Source organism: Schistocerca cancellata, chromosome 3 (assembly GCF_023864275.1).
Source record: "Schistocerca cancellata isolate TAMUIC-IGC-003103 chromosome 3, iqSchCanc2.1, whole genome shotgun sequence".
NCBI lineage: Eukaryota > Metazoa > Arthropoda > Insecta > Orthoptera > Acrididae > Schistocerca > Schistocerca cancellata.
The window spans coordinates 867,046,368-867,071,996 of record NC_064628.1 but is presented as its reverse complement, the minus strand read 5'-3'; the positions used below and the strand labels follow the sequence as shown (position 1 = coordinate 867,071,996).

The window sequence follows — 25,629 nt, the reverse complement described above, 5'->3', positions numbered from 1 at the left end:
CAATGGGGAAGCCGGTGTCCGAGAGGTCGGAGGGTGGGTGCCCGAACATGGACGTAGCTGATTTTGGTGACGACGTACCACCCGGTCCCCCGCCTGCAAGGTATAGAGCCGGCGGCCATGGCGGTGCAGGACCACCGCCGGTATCCAATGTGGATTGCGACCAAACCCACGGGCCCAGACTGACATACCCAGTGGAAAGCCAGGTACTCCGTTTTGTGAAGACTGGCGAGGACCAGGCTGGAGGAGGTGCAGCAGAGTCCTAGGTTGACGCCCATGGAGGAGCTCTGCGGGGCTGCGGTCTCCCATTGGTGTGGTCCGGTATGCCGTCAAGAAAAACGTCAATGCTTCCTCTGCAGGAAATTCGTGCACATACTTTTTCATCTGCGTCTTAAAGGTGCGCACCATGCGCTCAGCTTCCCCATTCGATTGTGGATGGAAGGGGGGAGAGCAAACGTGCCGAATACCGAAGCGCCTACAAAAATCCTGGAAGGTCTGCGAAAGAAACTGCGGTCCATTGTCCGACACCAGGGTGATTGGCAGACCTTCCACAGAAAAGATTTTTGCTAGTGCCTGGATTGCAACTTCTGAAGTGGTTGAGGAGCAGCGAACCACATATGGAAATCGGGAATAAGCATCAATTACAATGAGCCAAAAGCCATTGAGAAACAGGCCCGCAAAATTGATGTGAACACGTTCCCACGCCTGGGTTGCCGGCGGCCATGAAGAGAACGCTGCCCTGGGAGATGCTTGTTGGCTCGCACACTGGGAACAGGCGGCCACCAAGTGCTCAATTTCTCTGTCAATACTGGGCCAGTACACATGTCTGCGAGCCAAGGTTTTAGTACGGGAAACACCCCAGTGCCCCGCATGTAATAACTTGAGGACCTCCCTGCGTAAACTTGCAGGAACAACCACGCGAGGAGCTGTATCATCGGTAGCCTTCCAAGAACTCCTTCCAAGACCGAGAGGCGGTCTCGTAGAAGAAAATAATTACGAAGAGGGTCCGAGGCCCGGCCCGGAGGGCGGGACGACCACCCCTGCTGAATGAGGTGAACTACTTGCCGGAGAACCGGGTCAGCCTCCGATTCCCTGGCGACTCGAGAACTAGTGATCGGGAAGCCATCAACCGCTTGGCGGGACGCCACATGCAAATGAAAACACACAATCTCCTCTGGATCAAATGTAGGGTCCGGGTCCACCGGAAGACAGGAAAGAGCGTTGGCGTTGGCATGCTGGCCTGTAGGGCAAAAATGAATGTCATAATGGTACTTAGAGAGGAACAAGGCCCAGCGCTGTAGTCTGTGGGCTGCCCTATCCGGAATCTGAGAGGCGGGGCCAAATAACGATATTAACGGCTTATGGTCAGTGTTTAACTGAAACTTCGTGCCATACAAGAAAGGGTGAAACTTGGTAACAGCGTAGACAATGGCCAAAGCCTCTTTTTCCACCTGGGAGTAATGGGCCTGCGCGGGACTAAGCTTTTGCGACGCAAACGCCAGTGGTTGCTCGGAACCATCTGCATTGCGATGGGCCAAGACCGCCCCCACCCCATACTGCGAAGCATCTGTAGCCAGGACCAACGGCTTATGGGAATCAAAAGTAGCCAAACAAGGGGCTGACGTGAGGAGGCCCTTCAACGAGGTGAACACTCGCTCACATGCAGGCGACCAATCAAAAGGAACACCCTTGTGCAGAAGGCAGTACAGGGAGTGGGCTATAGTGGAAGCCCTGGGAATGAACCGGTGGTAACAGGCTATCTTGCCTGAAAAAGCTTGTAACTCCTTCAGCGAAGTGGGCCGAGGAAGGTTGACGATACCTTGGACCAAACTTCCTAGTGGCTGGATGCCGTGCCGAGATATGGTGTAGCCCACATACTCAATGGACGGTTGGAAGAAGGTTGACTTATGCAGGTTGCAACGCAAGCCCACAGACCTGAATTTGAGAAAGAGGGTGCGAAGGTTGTGCAAGTGGTCCGTCGTGCTGCGGCCCGTGACAATTATGTCATCCAGGTAATTAATACAATGAGGGATTGTCGACGTGACATGCTCAAGATAACGCTGGAATATCGCCGGGGCACTGGACATTCCAAAAGCCAACCGCTGGTATTGGTAAAGGCCAAACGGTGTGTTGACGACTGCCAGCCGTTTGGAGTCCTCATCAAGTGGTATCTGATGATAAGCCTCTGACAGATCGATTTTCGAAAAATAGTGGCCTCCCGCCACGGCGGAGAACAATTCATCAGTACAAGGCAAAGGATAGGTGTCCACCACCAATTGGGAATTAATGGTGGCCTTAAAATCGCCACAAAGACGTAATTTTCCCGAGGGCTTCTTGACAATAACGAGGGGCGAAGCCCACTCACTGGAAGAAATGGGAAGAACGACCCCTAGGGCTGTCAGCCGGTCTAGCTCTTCCTTTACCTGAGGGCGGAGAGCCAAGGGGATCTGCCTCGCATGTAGAAAACGCGGGCGAGCCGACGCCTTCAACGTTAAGTGAGCTTCAAAATCTGAAACACGCCCCAGGCCCTCCTCAAAAATATCTGGAAAGTCGGAGATCAAAGATTCCAATGAGTGATAGGGAACGTCTTCGGAGACCAACTGTATGGTGTCAGCGATAGAAAAACCGAAAGCTTGAAAGGCATCCAGGCCAAAAAGGTGAGCGGAGCTCGCATCACTGACAACAATAAAAGTAATAGGCCGAGTGACTGATTTGTAAGTCACGTCGGTAGTGAATTGACCCAGTTGGGGGCGATCCAAGGTCGGAATACGTTTGTGCATTCAACAATGAAACTGCCGCGCCCGTATCTACTTGCAGTTGTAACCGGCGCGACCGAACCAACACCTCGATAAAGAGTTTGCGTGCCGATGCATCGGGAGCCTGGCCCGATGAAACTTCCTGAATGTCAACGTCCACGTCTTCTGTACTTGCTTCCTTCGATTCTTTTGAGGCTGAGCAGCAAACTTTAGCAATGTGACCATTTTTATTACATTTGCGACAAACGGCCCAACGCTGGGGGCACTTTGACCGATCGTGATGTATATAGCACGACGCACAGGACGGCAATAGGGGCCGGCGGCCAGAATTCTGTTTACGCGCCGCGCGGGAGCGGCCGTAACGGCCGGATTGTACCGCTCGCACGTTGTCCACCCCGGACACAGTGGACGCGGCCGCGCCGCCCTGAACCTCCGCGACGTCGCACCACGCTTCCAGCTGTTGACCTGCTGCGTGAGAGACTTCATACGATTGAGCAATGGACAGGACTTCTTCGAGGGAAGGGTCTTCTAACTGCAGGGCCCATTGCTGGACCTCCCTATCAGGGGCCGAACGAACAATGACGTCGCGTACCATAACATGGGCATACGACTCCCGCGACTGCTCCGTGACAAAATGACACTTGCGACTAAGACCGTGCAGGGTAGCGGCCCACGCCCGGTAAGACCGATGGGGCTGTTTCTTGCATTGATAGAACTCGACCCTAGCCGCCACAACATACGTACGGCGGCGATAATATGAAGACAGCAATGAACACAATGCGTCAAAAGACAAGGACGAGGGTTCCTGCAACGGCGCTAGCTGCCGCAAAACTTGATACAGCGAGGGAGATATCCAAGACAAGAAGAGAGCACAACATACCTCCACATCGGCAATATGAAACGCGTGGAAATGCTGCCGAAGGCGATGTTCATATGCATCCCAATCCTCCGCCGTCTCGTCATACGGGGGAAAGGGAGGAGGGAACTGCGCCGGAGCAGACGGCGTGGAGAGCAACGCCGGAAGCACTTGTTTCATGGTGGCCATGAGCTCCGTCTGCTGCGCAACCAAAACCCGCACCAAATCCTCCATGCCGTGGAGAAACTGCGAAACCGGAACAACGACGCAACACGCGAAAGAACGACCCTACTCATCGCCAATTGTGTAGTAACACTGTTCACGTTACGTCGCACTTCACTTAGCGTAGACCGGGACTGTGTCCTAGGCATGCCCGATGTTGACTGACTGCGCACGGCCTGTCCTGCCGGAGTTGTTGTTGTTGTTTTTGTTGTTACACCGGCACAGGTCACGTCCGAATTCTCGCGTGCCCTCTGGTGGACGGGACTCTACTTGCAGCAACTACCGTCCGTGACGCGCCGTGCCAATGTGCGCCTCCCACGATCTTTCTGGTGGCTACTACAGTATTACAATTTTAAAAGATACTGTAACTGTACGCAAACATACTTATTACATAAATACAAGATAACAAAAAAGGAACATAATCACCAAGTAAATCTCACTTATAATTCATTCAAATATATTACTTTCCCAAACAATCAGTCTTAAAATGAATTTCAAATAATCCTATTGGCTAATCACTTCTATTTAATGATGAGGATCAAGTTTAGGCTCATTCTGCACACCTAAGTCGCACATTCTGTGACAGCCAATGAGCGTTCAGTAGCTTTCTGAGCACTCTGTTGTGAATTTCTTAGCCAATGTGAGCATTAAACAAGACCATAGAGAATTATTTAGTGTATGTTCACTCTATTTGTTACAAGGTGTCATCACTGATGTTGCTAGTAAGCAGCAAATTCTACATAAGCAAGCTTGAGACATAATCTGCAGAATGCCGTACATGCTTTCAAGTGCAAAGCACATGTTTTCATGTACCACAACTGTTGCTTGGGACTGGCAACTCTGTAATCCCTGTCCACCCCTCAACCTGTATGAGCTGCCATCATATGTGAATCGGACTATAATACTGAGTGAACTCAGACTTTCCTGCTAAACGACGGACAGTGGTTGCTTGATCTTCTTATGACATCATGGGTAAATAAATTGTCTATCAGATGTTATGGATCTTAAGACAACTTATAAGTTGCCCACAATGTCTTCTTATTAAAATAAAGATATACAAAAATGGTTATCCACAACTGCAAGAGCAGAAACCACACACATACACGAAGACAGAATGATTTCCTTAACAAATAAAGTTATGCACAATTTTTTTCTCACAGCTGCAAGAGCAGAATCCACACACACACACACACACACACACACACACACACACACACACACACACACTTTAAGTGGTTGTTGTATTGCCTGGAGGCATGCATTCAAGATGTGACCCTGCACACTGTTGGTTGGTGTGGCATAGACTAATTCCTTCAAGTGTTTCCATAACCAAATGTCTAGGGGATTGATGTCTGGGGAATGAGTTGGCCAAGGTGTGGGGCCATCCCCCCACCAACAACCAATCCAGCGGCCCCAAAATGTCTGCGGTAGATGTTTGCGCACACTATGCATGGACCATGACTCGTTCCACATCATTACGAAATATCGTATTCATGATCCATGGAACTAGTATTAATCTAATCTAATCTAATCTAATCCACAGTTGAATTTGTTGCTGCAATGGTGCACCCTCCAGTAAGGTAGGTAATACAATAATGACAAAGTCCAAATAATGCACCCAGTTAACCTTTGTGGTAGCAGTATGGCCCTATTAATCTATCGCCAAATATACCTGCCCATATGTTGATTGACAATTGGTGCTGATTTCCTCTTTCCTGAACTGCTTGGGGATTTACATCTGCCCATAAATGCTGGCTATGAAAATTCACAACACTATCTCTTGCGAACCTGCCTCATTGGTAGACAAAATCTTGGATGTGAACAGCAGATCTGCAACACACTTCCGCAACTTCCATTGACAGACTCACCATGTGCCATGATGATCCTGTGGCCTTAGAGTCCGAACGCACTGTAGATGATATGGATACAGCAATTGTTCATGAAGTACCCCCCCCCCCCCCCCCCCCCAGATAAGAGAATCAGACATCGCCTCTGCTGCTGCTAATCGTCGCACATTGGACCCAGGAGTTTCTTCCACTGAACTTAGCACGTGTCCCTCCATGTCAGGCATGAGACTGTGTGGAGTCTCCACTATCAGTCTTCTGAAGTACAAGGGTACCTGTGCCCTCAGATGCTGGAAAAGTCTGAAAAACAGTTTATCAAAGAGTACTCTGCACTGTGGATATTTTGCAGCATAGTGGGCATGGACTTGCAGGTAATGTACATTTGCTAAACCATAGCAGAATATCATATCCGCCACTTCACTTGTTGAGTAGTAGGCTTCCATTGCTAACAAATGGTGGAAGAAAGAAAATGTAAGTGTACTACACCAGTGAAATAACAGTAAACACTTAAGTGAATCTGCATTTGGAAGAAAGTAAACACCATGATATGTACCCAGAGTTGACAGTACTGTACAATTAGGCATACAAACATGATGAAAATTAATGTAGCCTACAATATGACTCAAACCAAACAACTTACTGCAGACCACCTAATGGTGGTAGATTAGTGAGAGTAAAACATCATAATACCCTGCCAACACATTTGACAGAGCAGCCATGCAATGACTGTGTTAATGTCCACAACCAAGCATCATGCAGCTCTTCCAGTAAACATGTGTTTATCTTGGAAAGTAGGCATTTCCGGACCCACATTTATTGGACTTATTTTTCTTGTTTCAATGAGTACTACTACCTCTCAAAGTATTCAACACTTTTTTTGAACGCCACAGTTAGATGATGATCAGTTAGGATTTAGGAAAGATAAAGGCACAGAGAGGCAGTTCTCATATCATCCTTGATATGGGAAGCAATGCTGAAGAAAAATCAAGACACACTCCTAGGATATGTTGACAAAGAAAAGCATTCAATAATGTAAAATGGGGCAAGATATTCTAAATTTTGAGAGAAATAGGAGTAAGCTACAGGGAAAGATGGGAAATATATAATATGTACAAGAACCAAGAGGGAACATTAAGATTGGAAGACAAGAAATGAAGCAATGATGGAAATAAAAGAAAGTTTCAAGAGTGGGATTAAAATTCAGGGTGAAAGGATATTAATGATGAGATTCTTGGGTGACATTGCTATACCAAGTGAAAGTGAAGAAGAATTACTGAATCTGTTGGAGGGAATGAACTATCTAATGAGTATAGAATGTGGTTTGAGAGGAAACCAGATGAAGGCAAAGGTAATGAGACGTGTGCTGATCACAAAGCAGATGAATCGTGCTGGGGCACATAAGACCAGTGAGAATACTGATGATTCAGGGAAAAAAAGCAAGTATATCATATCTTCTATGATTATAAGAGAGCCTGAGATGATCTGTGTTTAAATGCAGCCCTGCAGGCAATAAAAAATAAAGAACAGTAAGTTGAAGTTGAGATTATATCTTAAACTGTACAGTTTGTATGATTCATAATTGACTAATTCAGAGAAACTTAAATTAAATATATAAAGTTATCCTCATATAAATTTGCAAGCTGATTTTGTATGGGGTCCTTAAAATGTGTGGAATCATAGATCTCTATCAAAAGAGTAGCATAATTTAAAAACAAGACATTAACACAGTTAGTGATGATAAACAGCCTGATAGTTACATGGCTGTTGTATCTGCAATAAGTATAAAGTGTGAAGTTACTTGCATATACTGATGACTCAGAGGTAGTGTAAACTCACTTTTAACAAAGAAATTTAACTTCTGCACAAAGTTTCAATAGTGTGAACTCATTTTTAACAAAGAAATTGAACTTCTGAACAAAGTTTCAGTTTTCAAAGGTAAAATAATGTCTTGTGGAGATAAATATATTTCACCAAATTCTCACATCACAGTTGATCATGACATTTCAGCTATAGAAAATCATCTCTGAAAGAGAGGGGTTTATTAACATTTAATATAATTATAAGTGTTAGGAAGCCTTTTCTGAAAATATTTGCTCAAGGTGTAGCCTTGTACAGAGGTGAACAGTGGACAATAAGCAGTTGAGTCAACAAGGAAATAGAAGCTTTTGAAATGTGGTGCTACAGAAGAACGCAGATAATAAGATGGGTAGATCACATAACTAATGGGGAGATATTTAATCGAATAGGGAAAAAACGAAATTTATTATTCAGTTTGCGTAAAAGAATGGATTAGGTGATAGGACACATCCTGAGGCATCAAAGAGTAGTCAGTTTGGTCATGGAGGGAAGTGTGAAAGGGAAAAAAATTGTTGGGGCAGATGAATAAAGCAGGCATGTTCATTGCACTACTTATTCAGAGATGAAAGAGCTGGCACAGGACAGGCTAGCATGTACAACTTCATCAAACTAGTCTTTCGACTGAAGACCACAGTAAAAAAATGAGAATAAAGGTGTTTGTCAAGTAAATCAGATTCACAGGTGCTGGAAGGAAGGAAAAATTGCAGTTTTAACACTGAAGGCTCTGACACCAGTAATAATTACATGTTAAATGCTATATACACTTATGGCTGCTACTACCAAACTATAAGTAGGATAGAAATGTTCACTGACAAATTGTCTACCATCTATCAAACAATGGAAAATCCAGGATGGAATAATGACAGTATTTTGAAAAGCATAGATTGCTACTCACCATATTGTGGAGATGTTGAGTCAAAGATAGGCACAACAAAAAGACTGTCAAACAAGTAAGCTTTTGTCAAAAAAGGCCTCCAATTAGACAACATACGCACACACACTCATGCAAATGCAACCCACACATACATGGCCACCAAATTACATTGCGCCTATAGTACCTGTGTTGTTTATGTCAGATGTGAGATCTTTAAAAGTTGTTTTGTGTGTGTGTGTGTGTGTGTGTGTGTGTGTGTGTGAGTTCATTCGTACTCTTCTTTTTCCAGTTCTCCATTTCCCCCATCCCATATTTTTCCTATATTTGTTATGAACATTGCATATTCATTTGGAGCTTGTTGTTTCTTTCCTACTTATTGTACAGGGCAGCTTGCCAGTCTGGTGATATGTAGCACTTTTTGCAAAATATCACTTCAAACTTCATTTTCGATTGATGCTCGCCAGTTCAATCTTTACCTCCAACCTCAGGTCAAGCCCCTTCTATATTCCATATAACCCAGGTTTTCTTTAATTAACTCTTTATTTCACAATCTCACTTCTGACGCTCACCCATCCCGCTTCATATTCTGCACATTATTTTATACAAATTTTGCTCTTATTGCTGACTTATTGACTGCCTACACCTCATTATTAGAAGTAATGGACTTGGCTCTTGGTTTTCAGCTATTGATTTACTTCATAATCATTTCCTGTACGTTGTGTAGGCCTATATCTTAATCTGGAACTTCTCGCTTTTGACACTTGTGTGAGAGCTTTTTGTTTGTGTTATTCTCTGCCTTTGTTATGATGAAGGGATTTCAGAAAATCCCCATCACTAGTGGCTTCATATCCAGCTACTATTTTGAGATATTGTAAATGAACAGCCCTTGCTATTAACAGTGTTATTAGGTTTAATAGATGTAAACCTACAGTTAGGCATGCTGAAAACAAAATTAGAAATGTATACTAACCTATGAATTTCTCTGCACATGTTTCTAGCCCACTGCTTTGCCCTTTCTAGTAGTGTATCTTCACGTTCATTAATAATGCGTATGTGATATGAATGAGAATTTTTTGATGCTTTATTCAGTGTTTCTTTGTCAATCATTATCTATATGTGGAAAAATAAAGAACTCATTTAAAATGAGGCACAAACAAACATTCACATCAAAGTAATCAAAATCTCTTTTAAAATTATTTAAAGTTGCACTATTTTTTGTGTATAATTCACAATGTACAAAATGTGATTTTATGAAAACTGACATATAAGAAAACTATGATTATAACAACACCATTAGATGCTTTATCAGTTTTAATTGTCAAAATCATAATTTTAATCACTATTGGTTTTGATTTATTCAGAATAAAAGTGAAAGTTGAATACTTATAATATCTGACATGGAAGAGGAGTACCTATTTACCCCCATAAAAAGAAAAAATACTACAAGACTGTCAATCACACAAATGAAAAATTCAGTTTAATCCCTAGCTTTCAGAATTTTAAACGAACCCCTCCTGCATGCCTGATCCATATAAATGACATTCCAGTGAGTTTAAAGAACTATTGAAACTATAATGTTTGCTCCTACTGAGATGCAGCAAGCTGGAAACTTATCCGTCTGTTATGTTTTGTGCTCCCATAAATAACAGAAATTTTTTCACTCTATCATTCTATATCTAATGCAGCTGCACACAAAATATGTAATATGTACAGCAATATGTCAGATTGGTAATTATGTGCAATTCTGTCTCAATTCATAGTTCAATAGTTTATATTTATCTTCCTTGATGTAATAATTTACTCACCCCAGGAACAACTGTAGTTCTTTGAGGTTCCTAGGACCTGGTAAGTCTACAATGGCAGCACAAGATACTGTGTGTGGGGTGAGCCCATCTTCACGTAATGTATGACAGGAGTACTTGCCATATGGTGCAAAGAAACTACATTTGTAGAGTGACAGAACTGACCATTGGTTTTGAGCCACTCAAACAGCAGCTGGAGAATGTGAAGGTGCTGTCCCCAGTAACTAACAAATAATCTAAATAATTAGCACAGTTGTGGATACCTTGGATGAGATGCTCAAGATATTTCTGAAATATCATAGAAGCTCTTGCAAACCCAAATGGCAACCTGTTATAACAATATACGCCAAATGCCATATTAAGCTCTAAAAACTTCATCTGATCATCTATCAGAAATCAAAAGTAGATGTCAGCGAGATCTATGTCTGAAAAATATGGCCCACAGCCAATTTAAACAACAATTACTCCTGCTGAAGAAGTAGAGACATATCATTATTTGCTTGAGCATTAACAGTAGACTTTTAAAATCACCCCAAATGCCAAGTGATCCATTAGGTTTCTGAATCACGATTGTGGGTGTAGCTCATTGACTAAGAGGTACTGGCAAGAGAAAACCCACATTTTGCAACCTATCTAAATCTGCTTTAACTTCCTCATGCATAGCAAAAGGCACTGGAAGAGCCCTACAAAACTTACACACTGCCAACGGATTTAAGGAAATGTAGCCCTGGAACCCTGTGGCACAACCTGATGTAGGGTCAAACAGCTGCTTAAACTGTGCACACAGGTCAAGTTCCATGAAGGGGACTGCAGGTGAAACCAAATTAACTTGCTCCTGAATTTGAAAACCAAAAAGCACAAAAGCATCTCAATCACAAATGTTAGTTGTCAGCCAAGAGTTGACTGCAACCAAAGCTAGTTGCTGAGTGATGTTTTTATACTTTGCTGAGCTGACGATCTGACCTCACAAGGGGGCTGACTGGTCACTGTATGTCACCACTTTGTGCTAAGGAAACTGCTGCTGCAGGGAGCCATTGCACTGGTATGTGTCCTCATTAATCAGACACACAGCCATGCCTGTGTCCAACTGGAAATCCACCTTAATCCCATGAACGTCCAGTTGTAACATGAGACATTGAATCTCATCCACTGATGTCTCTGCTATCGGCATGATAGTGTGCAGTGTGGTGACGGCTGAAGTTGTTAATGCATGTTGGCTGAGGCAGACGCTCGTGAGATGCTCCAGCCTGTAGCATTCAAAACAGATGATGTCACAGAAAGGGTAATGATGTTGAGGCTGTCGGCCGTAATCTGGACATTATTGGACAGCACAAACATTACTGGGGTCCATCGATAATGATGGGGAGTAAAACATTGAAAGAGCCTCTGCTAGCTTAGGGACCTGCTGATGGCGAACAAAGTGCTTCCATTTGTGCTCATCTACCAACGATGAGGGAGAGGTATCGCTAACTACTGCACTAACTACTGAATCATATGTTGTTGGACTTCTGGACGAATGGGTACTTGGTAAATTGGATGATGATGTTGACTGGAAGTCATCAGTTGGTCATGGAGGACAATGATGACAAAGACTGCTAACAGTGTCAACAACTGTGGAATTATGAAACAGAGCTTGTGCTCTTGCAGTTACTTCGTGAGCTTTGGCAATTTTTAACACATTGCTCAAGGTGGGATCAGATGCCTCTAAAGCTTTTGCTGTAACATCTTCATCTGGAGCAAGATGGATAGTAACATCACAGATTAAGAAGTTCGCATATGATGTGGCACATAGTTTACAGGAAAAGCCACACTCGTGTGCCAACACTTGTAAGTCAACAGTCTATGCTGCATATGACTGTCCATGTTGCTTAACACACCAAAGCCTCAACAATGTGAGTTTTATGGCTATAATAGTTATTTGACAAACCACCAACATCAGAAAAAGTCAAACTACTAGGGTCCAAGAGGGGACATGACTTCAGCACCACTTCATACAATGTACTACTAGAAGATAGTAAGAGCGCACACAGGTGCCCGTCGTCAGTTATTTGACTTACCTTGCAGTGAAGAACAATATGACATAAATAGAACTCACAGCTCTCATTTGCCTGATTGAAACAAGGGAAGGATGGAGGAAGAGGCAAGCCAACCTCAGCCACTAACTGCTGCTGGTTTTGCAGAAGCTGTAATAGGTGTGTCTGCTGTTGCTGCTATAGTTCCCACCACCTGTCTTGCTGTTGTTGCTGCTGTAGGTGCTGTTGCTGTTGTTGTTGCAGTTGCTGCCACAACTTGAGAAACTCAGGATACATACCACTCTGGAATAGTTGTACAGTGATGAATTTCTCATCACTAATTTTCTATCCCACTCTGTGTAGGTAGACATACAGTTTATAACAACTCACACTGGTGGCAATGAGGAGACGAGCAGAACAAAAACAGGTAGGCCTGCAGGTGAATGATAGCAGATATCACGAGGTGAATGAAAAACCAACACAACTCTAAGGTTGTCATCTAAAGATACACCGTAACCAAAGGGAAAATCCAGATCTTAAAACGTAACCAGGCAAGACCAAAATATTCTGTTATTCAATGGTGCAATACTTAGGCTTCAGAAATTATCGAGAAACTGATTGCAATTGCCAGCCTGTGGTAAATCAGTAAGGTTTCGCCAGAGGGTGGCAGCACCTCACATGCTTGCTGCTGCTGTTGTCTGCAGCCTGAATATCTCTGACGTCTTCTCTCTATCAATATTTGGGTTAGGCAGGAAATCCAAATCACCTTTGGATAATAAATAAACCTTCAAAACATGTTGAGGAATTAAACAAACAATGACTAGTAACAGTAAACTAGTTGTTTTATTTGATATCAGTAACAGTCGTGGTAAAGCCTAAACTGAAGTATTTGCATTTAAAGTTACTAGTAAAACACACATTCTGGAACAAAGTGGTAGATCTGTGTCAATGTGAATAATTTAAGCATTCCTCAGTGCTATAGAGACTATTAGATAATAACAACTTTTTCAACTCTTTCTTGAATGTTTTTAATTCCTGCAGGCAAGCATTGAAGACCAAAATTGTGTTTGGATATGTTGCACCTTGAGTACACACATTTTTTTCTTCTTTTCTATCATGACATGTATCTTGTAAACAGTGATGCAGTGTAAGTTTGAAAGTGTAGTTTCACAGTGAAGATAGGGAAGGAAACCAGCAAAAGTAATTGAAAACATACTGCACACACACACACACACACACACACACACACACACACACACATACAAACTTTTCACATAGATTAAACCATCTAACATTCCCAGTCGTAAATTTTTTATGTAAATATCTTTTCTACATTATATTCTCTATAATTTTTTTGCAGGCAGCTGTCAACAGCATCAACATACTTGGAGAAATGCATGATATACACTTTGCTGTCTTATAGTACATTTATTCACTTGTGTGTTAACCTGCTGGGTGTTGTTGTGCCTGAGGAATGGTGCTATGTACTTACTGCTGTTACATGTTTCCAATGTTTTCTCCTTGCTTAAGCTGGTATTGAGGTGTTAAGTATCACTTTCAGATGTGTTCAAGTAAGCAGTGGTGTATACTTTTCTGGGTACCTAGCATGTATGATATGTGATGTTATCACAATAGGTATTTTTTCCACTGTAAAGATAGTCCATGATCAAAACCAATAGTGAATAAATGTACTGTAAGACACCAAAATGTGTCTCATGCATTTCTCCAAGTAAATTCTCTGGAAAAAAACAGCTGTACTGAAAAATACAGAGAGCCACAAAAATCATAGCTTGTCTTAAAAATTGATGAAACTTTCCTTAAAAAGTGAAATTATAGCAAAGATCACTTTCCCTGTTATTAAACAAAAATTAAAATAAAAATATCATTGATCATGCTTTAACTTCAGTAAAACATGTGGGTAGGAAAGAAAACTGACCACTCTTCTGTGAAAAGTGAAGCACATTCAGGCAGGCCTCAATATCCTCTAATGAGACTGTTATTGATCTCACAAGGAATCTGGTGATGCAGTATAGATGAATAATGATCAAAAAATTTGCAGATAAGGTTAATATTAGTATTGGATCTGTAGTGGACTGACAAGACAGCCAGTCCACAGTGACGGGTAACCGAAAGGCACGCGTACACACACGCCGACTGGCGTGAAGTCTGGAACAGGATACGTAATGAATGCTAATAAGAAAAGTACGTAGCTTCTATAATACTTAACTTTACTTCATCCTTGTGGTACATCGCTATTGTTAATACAAGTGAGACTCTCTCCAGATATGGTTAATGGCGCCTTGCTAGGTCGTAGTCATGGACTTAGCTGAAGGCTATTCTAACTGTCTCTCGGCAAATGAGAGAAAAGCTTCATCAGTGTAGTCACTAGCAAAGTCGTCGTACAACTGGGGTGAGTGCTAGTACGTCTCTCTAGACCTGCTGTGTGGTGGCGCTCGGTCTGCGATTACTGACAGTGGCGACACACGGGTCCAACATGTACTAATGGACCGCGGCCGATTTAAAGCTACCACCTAGCAAGTGTGGTGTCTGGCGGTGACACCACAGGATCCATTCATTCAATTTTAATGGAACATTTGGACATCATATGTTAAAAAATGACTAAATTCCTCCAGCTGTATTAAGGTGTTGGTTTTATTGGTGACTAGTTTTGATGTTGTTACAATATCATCTTGAGGCCCATACTTGTTGACAGCAACCGTATGTGTCTACTAGTGTTAGACACATACGGTTGCTGTCAACAAGTATGGGCCTGAAGATGATGTTGTAACAACATCAAAACTAGTCACCAATAAAACCAACACCTTAATACAGCTGGAGGAATTTCGTCATTTTTTAACATATATTATATTAGCTGACGTCCCAAATTGTCCATTTCAATTATGGATGTACGAAGATTTGGATATCAGGAGACGCTGCAAAATTTGTGTCAAAGCTGCTGTTTTAATCCTTTCTGTAATACTTGGAAATGTGCCACAAAACCAGGCGACCAGTGGGCTACACTTTGAATAGTCCACCAACAGCACCTGTGCTGGCTCGCCACTTTAGGCTGCAATTGATGGGTCATGTGACTTGTGCACATGGCACGCATCGGCCACACTTTCTGCTGGAGCCCTCCTCTTTATAAGTGCAGTGCAGTGGGCATTCACCCTCATATTGTGTTCACACTTATTGTCAGAAATTTCTTATATCGGTACCTGTTATATCAGTTTCTATGTTTGTGTTTATGTTATCAACTGTTGTTTACTTGTATGTCAAAGAAGAATAAATTTTGGTTCGTTGTGGCCATGGTGTTGTTCATATATTACAGTACAATACAATTGGTGATGAGTGTAGTGTTTACATCTATGTGCTCAGTCATTTGATTGCTCCTTTGGCTCTTCTGTCCAGTGCTCCAGTCTCTCCCCAAGGAGGATCAGGTTCTTATAGCTGCTATCACAAAAGCCACAAACGTTTTGGCCACACTGACTATGTAGGCTTCCATGTTGTCAGTGTACCCCCCACCCCTTCCCCGTTACCATGATGTGGCCAAAGACTGGGAGGCATACAAAGTGTCTTCAACAAAACTTCCTTGCTTTTGCTGTCACTGATGCTAATACATGTAAGCCTCCTTTTTCTTTCTTGGGTTTCTCCTTGGATCTATCAACAGTTGTGCCAGTTAGCCCAACTATAGGAACCTGTGTCATTTTTGTTCAGCAGAATGTGTAAATTGAGCCCCACCAGTCCTACTGGGCATGGGTTGCTTAGTTAAACAGCATCAGCGCAAATGTCAGTTTGTTAATCATTGCTCATCGTGACTCCTACACTGATTCTACGGCCCCATCATTCAGCTGGCTCCTGAGAAGGAGGTGTGTCAATGCAAACTATAGTGTGAGAATCCATCTTTGGCTAAAGGTTATTGTTCAGTCTTCTGGGGTATCTTGTGCTACCAGTGATCAGATTGAGGACTAGTTTGACAGTGGTATGGTGACTCTTGTTCCTGGTCATCAGGCATTGTCAGTTCTCATGTTGAGGATGATGTGGCAGCCATACAAATGTGGCTTCTGTAGTGCACTGGACAGCAATGTGCCAAACAATAACCACAACAACCACAGCAATCGCAGCACTCTGCACTTCCATCTTGCCCATATTGTTTCATCCAACTTGACAGAACCTGGTGCCCTAAGTGCTGGGTCACTTGCAATATCTATAGATAAAAAGGGCACATAGTATTATTTCCAGCCCTCACCTGCTGACATAGACATGGATGTTAATTGTGTGTCGCCAGTGCTTACGAATCGTAACAGTCTGTTTATTGATGTGCGAGTGATGGACAGAGTGCTCAGGCTACAAGTGGACACGGGAGCACCTGTGATTTTACTGAACTCAGAAACTTATATGAATTTGGGATCTATGGTATTGTCTCCAGTTACTCGACATTTGGTGAGTTACAATAAGCAGCATATTCCAATTTCAGGGCAATTTACAGTTCCCACTATGTATAAATCTGTGGTCCATTCCTTGACTTTTTGGTTGTGGATGATGCTGGTACCACAAATTTATTCAGTCTGGAAGCTTTCAGTGATTTTGGTTTTCCCATTTTGGATACAGTGCACCTCATTTCTGACCATGTCCCTTACTAGAAGTTACATTCTCATTGTTCTTAGTTCTCATCTCTTTTCTGAGATAGGTTAGGTTGTGCCACTAATTCTTCAACCCACATTACACTGAAAACCATGGTGCCTCTGTTCTTTCTCTGTTATCATCCTATTCTGGTGGCTTTGCGTGATCAAGTGAAATCAGAATCAGGCAGACTGACATTATTCGGGTCATATAGTCTATTACCTTTTGTGATTAACATACCTTCTGGGTTGTACCAATATCAGTGTCTCCAGTTTGGTGTAGCTAATGCCCCGGTGATTTTTCAGCATTTTTTGGAACAACTGACCGAGTCCGTTCCCAGGTGCATCAACTAGCTTGATGGCACCATCATGATGGGTGCATCCACAGCAGACTATTCACGTAACTTACACAACTTGTTCACGGTATTACAGAGTCCAGGGTTGAAATGCAACTTGGCCAAGTCACATTTTTTTCAGCCATCCACTGTGTATTTGGATCTGAGGTTTCTTGGGATGGTATTAAGCCATTACATCATCATGTTGCCATTGTCACAGCCTTGCCCTTTAAGTGTCAAATAACTCAAAACATTTTAAGTAAAATGGCTTATTATCACCTAAACTACATTCTAGTCCTTGTGTGGCTACTTTCTTTCCTGGTCACCACCTGATTTTTGGCTACCGACACCTCTTAGTATGGACTCAGGACCATTCTTGCACATCAATATGAGCATGGTTCTGAACTTCTGAGTTCAGCAGCTCTATGCCCAAGTTGAAAAGGAAGTGCTTGCTATTGTCTACACCTTCAAAAAATTTATGTGTTCTTGTATTGGTCTATCTTCCACCTCACTACTGACTGCAAACCCTAGTATTTGTTGTTTAATCCTTCTGCTGCATTGCCCAAAAAAGCAGCAGATTGCCTCCAGAGATGGGCCTTGTTTCTATCTCACTACAACCATGAAATACATTTTTGGCCTACTGCACAATACATAACTGCCAATGCCCTGCCCCAGCTTATGATAGGCCTGGATTCCACTTTTGTTCAGGCTGAACTCCTTTATTTTCACTTAGATGTTCAGTCACAATGTGTGTTGGAAGGGTTTTCTATTACTGGTTCCCAGATCACAGCTGCTGCGATCCCAGCCCAGTTTCACATCAAGTTCTCATTCAGCATGGTTGGCTGGAAAAGACTTTTGGCTGGGTTCCTGATCCTTTGCGTAACTATTTTGCTCTCCATCATCACCTTTCTGTATTTGATGATGTTTTTCTCCTAGCTGTGGATGGGCTGTCACCTAGAGTTGTGATCCAGGCCACCCTATGTCAGTATGTGCTTCAGCTCCTACATCAGGAACATTCGGGGTCTCACATACGAAGTTACTGGCCCTCTTTACTGGCACTTGTTTTGGCCTGACATCAATGATGATATTGTACATCTTGTTGTGGCCTGCTGTCAGTGCTCTATCCAACGGGCAGAGGCGTCGGTGATGCTCTCTCCATAGTCGCACTGCAGCCTGTGTGTGAACGTGTCCATATTGATTTTAGAGGGCCTTTCTTACATTCTTCCTGGTTGTTGACTGTTGATGCTTTCTATAAATTTCCGTACTTTATTTTCTTTCCTTCAATGTCAGCCATGGCTATGATTCAGGCCCTCTCAAAAATAACTGCTATTGAATGATTACCTTATGTGCTATATGGATAATCGTTCACAAATTTTTTGCACCCATCAAGGCATTTGCCAAATGACAGCTCCTCCACTGAGATGCTCCACGGTCACCAGGTGCTCACTCTCCTGCATGTGTTCATGCCACCCTGCCAACACCCATTGGTGCGGCCCTCATCGTGGTTCACTCCTGGGTCCTTTAGTCTAGGCCACTGACTGAAGTGAATATCGGCCACAGCTGCCGAGACTGTTGCCTCTGTATGGTGCACAGCAGTGGGTACACTGCTGCCAACTCTGCGTCCTCCCTCAGTGCCTGTCCTGGCCTAACAGTGTGTCCCTGCTGTGGAGATGGACCCCCCCCCCCCCCCCCTCCTTGTGGATGTCGCCACCTCTTGACTCTGGTCTAGGGTCCAGCCCCTGGGGCCTGCTGCCAGGTATTCCCATGATGCTTCACTGCTACTGGCAATTCCACTGTTGGCTGGGCCAGTGCCTTTGGACCCTTCAACACCTGCGTCCCTGGCACCCCCGACTGACTGTCAGTGTAGTTCCACCATGTCAAGAAACTGGACATCAGCAACCTTGTCCTGGTCCTCTCTTATGGCACTTCATGGGGGAATGGCTGACGTGCATACCCAGGGCTGCTCCACTTCCATCCCTTCTCACTGGTTCAGGTCCAAAATCTCTTCCCCCCGCCATCTGCTGCAGAGGGCATGACGTTTCAGCAGTTGCTCACATCCCTGCAGTGGCAGAGCACCCTTTACCCAAGGGAGGGAGGGGTTCTATAAGCCTGTATGTAACACATGGATGCATGAAGCAGCAACAGGCTGCCAGTACACTACACTTCAAACATTCCGTATTGAAGATTATTTCTATAAAATTGTGTTTGTGAGACCTTCTCACTCATTCATTCTCCTTCATTTTTCATTAATATACTCTTTGAAAAACATGGTTCATGAAACTTAACCACAGTTCAGATCACACTCGAACTCATTACATATGACTATTTTATACAGTTAGACCAAATTAACGGACCGCAAATACATTTTAAGCAACTATCTAAGAGTGAGCTCATAAACAATGTGTTATAATAATAATAATAAATATAAGAAATATGCACATGTGAATGGAAAAAATTTAATTTAAAGAATAGTACAATTGCATTATTTGAAATGATCTGCTTATACGAATTTTGGTTATTCGGACTTCCTCTCTTACATTTTAATTGTAGATGTGGCAGCCAACTTCAAGGACACCAGTGCGTGTCAAATAAATGAAGAAATTCCTCTTTACTTGGTTCTAACTCACTTCAACAAAAATACCTAATACTGTTGTTAAATACACTATTATTCATGTGCACATATGATACATAACACTTGTAATACTTCATACTTAAAGCCATACACCATCATCGTCCTTCTATGTATGAGAGAGTGTAAAACAAAATCATGTACAAAGAAAAATGAATGGTGATAAGTTTTTTCATTTGTCCGTGCCTTACCACACATTCATAAATAATGTCTTTGCCGATACTTATGGTCGATCGCAGTTTCATTTTTTTGTTTTTAATACATTTTAACTTTACCATATCTGAGGGGTTTTCACCATGTACCTACAAAATTATCCCCACACTGTACGTTGACATGGTATGGAGACATACAGTGCTTTTATATGTACTCTGTCTTCAGGCCACGAGTGGCCTATCGGGACCATCCGACCGCCGTGTCATCCTCAGTGGAGGATGGGGATAGGAGGGGCATGGGGTCAGCACACTGCTCTCCCAGTCGTTATGATGGTATTCTTGACCGAAGCCACTACTATTCGGTTGAGTAGCTCCTCAATTGGCATCACGAGGCTGAGTGCACCTCAAAAAATGGCAACAGTGCAAGGCGGCCTGGATGGTCACCCATCCAAGTGCCGACCATGCCCGACAGCGCTTAACTTCGTTGTTCTCAAGGGAACCGGTGTATTTACTGCGGCAAGGCCATTGCCCATTTTTATAAGTGCTTAACTTATATTTATATTCACCGATAGGGGTCAGTACCCTTTATGTGTCAGATTCTCTTTTATTTAATGGAATGGATAATGTCAGCTTATCCTATGTGTGTTAGAGTTCTACAAGAAATTAAAAGATCAGGTTATCTGGATACTTCCCACTAACACCAACCTGTCAGAACTCCGGAGATGGGAACTTGCCCTTCAGTATATCCTCTCTTCTCGTTATCCGCCAGGCCTCAACCTCCGCTAATTTCAAGTTGCCACCGCTCATACCTCATCTGTCTTTCAACAACATCTTTGCCTCTGTACTTCTGCCTCGAGTGACATCTCTACCAAAACTCTTTGCCTTTACAAATGTCTGCTTGTGTCTGTGTATGTGCGGTTGGATATGGGTGTGTGTGCGAGTGTATACCTGTCCTTTTTTCCCCCTAAGGTAAGTCTTTCCACTCCCGGGATTGGAATGACTCCTTACCCTCTCCCTTAAAACCCACATCCTTTCATCTTTCCCCCTCCTTCCCTCTTTCCTGATGAAGCAACCGTTGGTTGCAAAAGCTTGAATTTTGTGTGTATGTTTGTGTTTGTTTGTGTGTTTATCGACCTGCCAGTGCTTTGGTTTGGTAAGTCACATCATCTTTGTTTTTAGATAAATATGATAGTCCATTACATGTTGGAATTCAGCACACTGACAATAATGTTCAGTTTGCTTTGGTCTCACAGATGGGTTTCACGCATACGCACTAGCAGATTTGGTTGCTATGAACTAGTTGTTAATGGTCAACATGTTACATGCTACCATCGCACATGCGTGCACTCATTTCCTTAGTGTTGATTTCACATTGAGTGTCACACTTTCACCTGAGTATCACATATTAAAGAATTGCCATGATGTTTGTCTTCATTCTGGGTGCACTAGGTGTGTGATTATTGTACAAAATCCGACGCTGTGGCAGAAGATCACCATTCTTATGGCCCGGGCATTATTATAACCTATATTACTAACATTTTCAGCAGAGAGAACTCTGGCCAACAGCATCCGTCGACGAGGTAAGTGCTGGCTCGAACAACCATAGTTCACTTATTGTGAGCCACAATACTCAGAACTTATTTCGTTGCACATGTATGTTAATGTCACCACACTTGACCGTCTACTTGTTGAAAGACACAAATAGCCATCCAAAACATTGTATAAATTGCTTGTCTTTGAAGTTCATTCCTTCACATGGAGTTTGGTTTCCAAAGAAAATTCATACAGGTATTGAGTTACAACAATAGACATAACATGATAGCTTATACCTATGGCTGACATTCCATCCATCACTTATACTACAAACATAAATTTCTTCAGTTTTGAAACGTCATAAATTTTTCATTAACTGCGTTCTGTTACTACAGTTGTTTGTTAGTTTTAACTTATCTTCATTCACATCACATATATAGATTAATTACATAACACATTATTATGATACAATACAAGCATATGATACATTTATACTTTAATTTATAGATAGTGTTTTATCACTTATGGGAGCCCATTTCTTCCTCAGGTAGAGGAGGGAGAAAAACATTCGAAATACGGCTAAAACATTACACATTGCTGGCCTAACTACACTTGGCACCACCTCCTTTGTCTGGGAGGGAAGAAAGGAAATACTCATCTACTGGTTCAAGGATTTATGAGGAAATGATACTCATACCATTGTAGCCTAGTTGCCAAGGAACTTTTATTTCATGGAAATAATGTGTAATGACAAATCATTCATGCAGTATCATGTTGTTTCTTCATGCATTAGTGCTGTTTACTTCAATTCACATGGAGCTTAGTGTGAAATACGAAGAAGTTTTTATATCAATAGGTTCCTTAGTTCTTAGGCAGTAGATATAATTGCATAGTACTTGCATTTACTTTGTATTTAAGTTAAGTACTTGTACATATCACATTCCTATTTGATTGCGCCTTCTGCCAGTCTGTCATGCATGTGCACAGGTCGGTGCCTCCTCTCCTACTACTGACGTCAGCGTGTGTTGTTGAGCATGGACAAATGAGCCATAAGCTAATTTTTTTTTATACTTCCGCTTCGCATGAAGGGGTATATTACTTCTCATTGCTGTTAATTTTATGTCTATGTGTACAAATCAAAAGAATTACTTATGCCTATACACATTACTTTTTCTTAAAATACATTCCAGAAGAAAAATTACAGTTAGAGTTATGTGCACTATGGACAATTATCTTGTGATGGAAAGAAAAAATGCTACCTTGCTTCATCATCCTATAAAAGCTTATATATCTTTGTGAGAGTGGAGACCCTTGTCTCTCCCTGTTTTCTCATAGACTAATCTGTATGTCCCAGGATATGGTAATTTGGAAATGATATATGGCCACGAATAGAGTAATTGCCACTTCTTATTCAGTTTGCCAAATTTTGTCGATTTAGGGTGTGTCTGTAAGAGGACTCATTGCCCTTCAAAAAACTGTGTGAAACATTTCAGTTTCTTATGATAAATTTTCTTTCTATACTCAGCTCTGTTTTCTAGTGTAACCATGGCTTGCTTGATTTTGTCTTGTAGTATCATTTCAGCAGTGGGTATCTTTGGTAAGGGCAACCCCCACTCATTCGTTTGTTTTGTCCAGAACATCAATTTGTTAGGTGTGAAACCTGTTGAAGAATGTGGAAGATTACTGACAACTTGCATGAAAGGAGTTACATATTCTACCCATCGGGTGTGTTTGTGAGGGGTGTACATCCTAATAAACTGGTTAAATTCTTTAAAGACTTGTTCTACTGGGCTTGCTTCTGGGTGAAAAAGCTTACTGATACATGTTTTATGCCTTGTGAAGTCATAAATTGTTTCCACTTTTGTCCAGTGGAGTATGAAGCATTATCAGTTAGTAGTACATTTGGTTTACCTACTCTTCTCAGATAGTCTCCCTCAATTCTTTTTCTGATATTTGTGGCTGTTGCATTTTTAATGGCGTACATTTTGATATGTTTCAAGAAGATATCGTATAGTGCTACTACATATCTTACACCTCCTTTACTTCTTGGATATGGACCAGCTGTGTCCAGGGATAGTACGAGGGTTGGAACTTAAATAGTGGCAACTATTTATTCACAACCGACACAAAAGAGTTGCATGTTTGCACCTGTTACTGTCCTTCAAAGAAATCACCAGCATTGTGTAGAACCCATTACCAGTGGCGTGGAAGGCATAGTATACCGTTAGCAGAGCCTGTTCTGTTGATGGTGCAAACGGAGTGGTCTACTGCCTGTTGAATCTCTGGAACAGTTCTGAAGTGAATTCCACAAAGTGGTTCCTTCATCTTCGAAATCAAATCGAAGTCAGAAGGACTTAAAACCAGGGAGTATGGTGGATGGTACAGTAATTCCCAGTTCCATTGAACGAACAGAGCAGCCACAGCTTGCACTGTATGCACCCACGCATTTTCATGCAAAATGATGGGTGGGTTGTGCAGAAAGTGTTGCCACTTCTTTCGCAAAGCTGGTCGCACATGATGCTCCAAAAACATACAGTAATACTGTGCATTGACGGTCTGCTGTGGAGAAACATAATGCATTAGGATAACACCATCACAGTCATACACAAGAATCACCAAACTTTCACCATACTGGGGCTATGACGTACTATTGACTTTCGTAGCGACCCATAATGACGCCATTTGTTGGATTAGCGTTTCAGTTTTGGCTTGTACGATGTGGCCCATGTCTCATCCAGTGTTACGATACAGCATATGAGAGCCTCTCCTTCACACTCGTAGCACTCCAAGTGGATCTGAGCAGCATCGTAACGCTTCCATTTCTGCATTTCCATCAAGTCATGCGGAACCCATCGTAATGCAATTTTTCTCATGCCCAGGCGTTCCTTCAGGATGTGAAGCACACAGTCATATGCACTAATCTGGTTTTGTGGGTGAGCTCATGAATCATATGTCATCGATCACTGTCCACTAACACAGCAACTTCTTCTTCAGACATGCTAGGATGACCTGCCCGATGCATGTCTGCCACAGTTTGCCGACCTTCATTGAAGGCTTTTACACAATGTGCTACTGTTCTGTACAGCAATGCCGATTCCCCACACTCCTCTTGAAGACCTTGATGACACTGTAGTGCTGTACAACCTGTGGCACAGTCAATCTTGATCCTATTCCGTTGTTCCTGTTTCAAAAATGTAGTGACACCATTACGTTATACCACTCACTCACAAGTGACTGTGTTTCCCTCATTTGTGTGCACGCCAGTGACGTGGGACGGGTGAGTCCGTTTGCTCGGAGGTAAGGTAGGTATGACAACAATGTGTGCTATCAGCGACAATAGTAGATTCCATTGCATAGTGTCTCCACAGCAGTGTTGCCACTATTTAAGTTCCAATCTATGTTCATCTAGAGGTTTTTTTTGTGAGAATTGGGTGTAGCTCAGTATATTTTGACACATTGGCCTGTTTTTTGGGTGTAGCTCAGTATATTTTGACACATTGGTTGTTTTGAATTTTGACATATTGCACACTTTCCTAATAACTGTAGGACTCACCTTATCAAATTCGGAAAATAACAAAGTGTTGCAATTTTTTCAGTCATTTGCCTACTCCATAATGTCCCCATACTTCATGTGTGTCTTATAAATTTGTTGACATAATCTTTAGGAATACACACACACACACCATTGATCAGATTTTTCATGTTTCCTCTGAATCAAAATGCCCTTGTACTCTTGATACCATTTACTTACTTTCCACTTTCAACTTGCTTAAGGTTTTGCATCACTTTACTCCATGTGCGATCTTGCTGTTGTATAATTTTTATTTGCTTACAAAACTTATGGTAATCAGACTGTTGTGTTGTACCTTGCAATAATAATGTTTTGATTTCTGCATCTTGCTTTGTTAATTCACTAAATCCCTCTAAACCTTGTGGTAACCTAGACAAGGCATCTGCAATAACATTCTGACTACATTGTGGTAACCTAGACAAGGCATCTGCAATAACATTCTGACTACCTTGTGGTAACCTAGACAAGGCATCTGCAATAACATTCTGACTTCCTGTAATATAAATGATCTTGAAATTGAATTCTTGTAAATACAGACACCACCTAGCTACTCTATGGTGCAACAGTTTA

General features: G+C 42.4%; 1 protein-coding gene across 4 annotated transcripts in view; it reads right to left on the bottom strand.

Moving 5' to 3' along the window:
* LOC126175922 (dynein regulatory complex subunit 3-like) overlaps nucleotides 1-25,629 on the bottom strand; it is a 108,035-nt gene that overhangs the window by 36,365 nt on the left and 46,041 nt on the right. For 3 of the 4 annotated variants that reach the window (XM_049922993.1, XM_049922992.1, XM_049922994.1), the window contains one exon: nucleotides 9,377-9,516. The exons of the other annotated variant lie outside the window; for it this stretch is intronic. In XM_049922993.1, coding sequence (XP_049778950.1) covers nucleotides 9,377-9,516 — 140 coding nt within the window. The remainder of the gene's footprint in view (nucleotides 1-9,376; nucleotides 9,517-25,629) is intronic. 4 annotated transcript variants of the gene reach the window in all.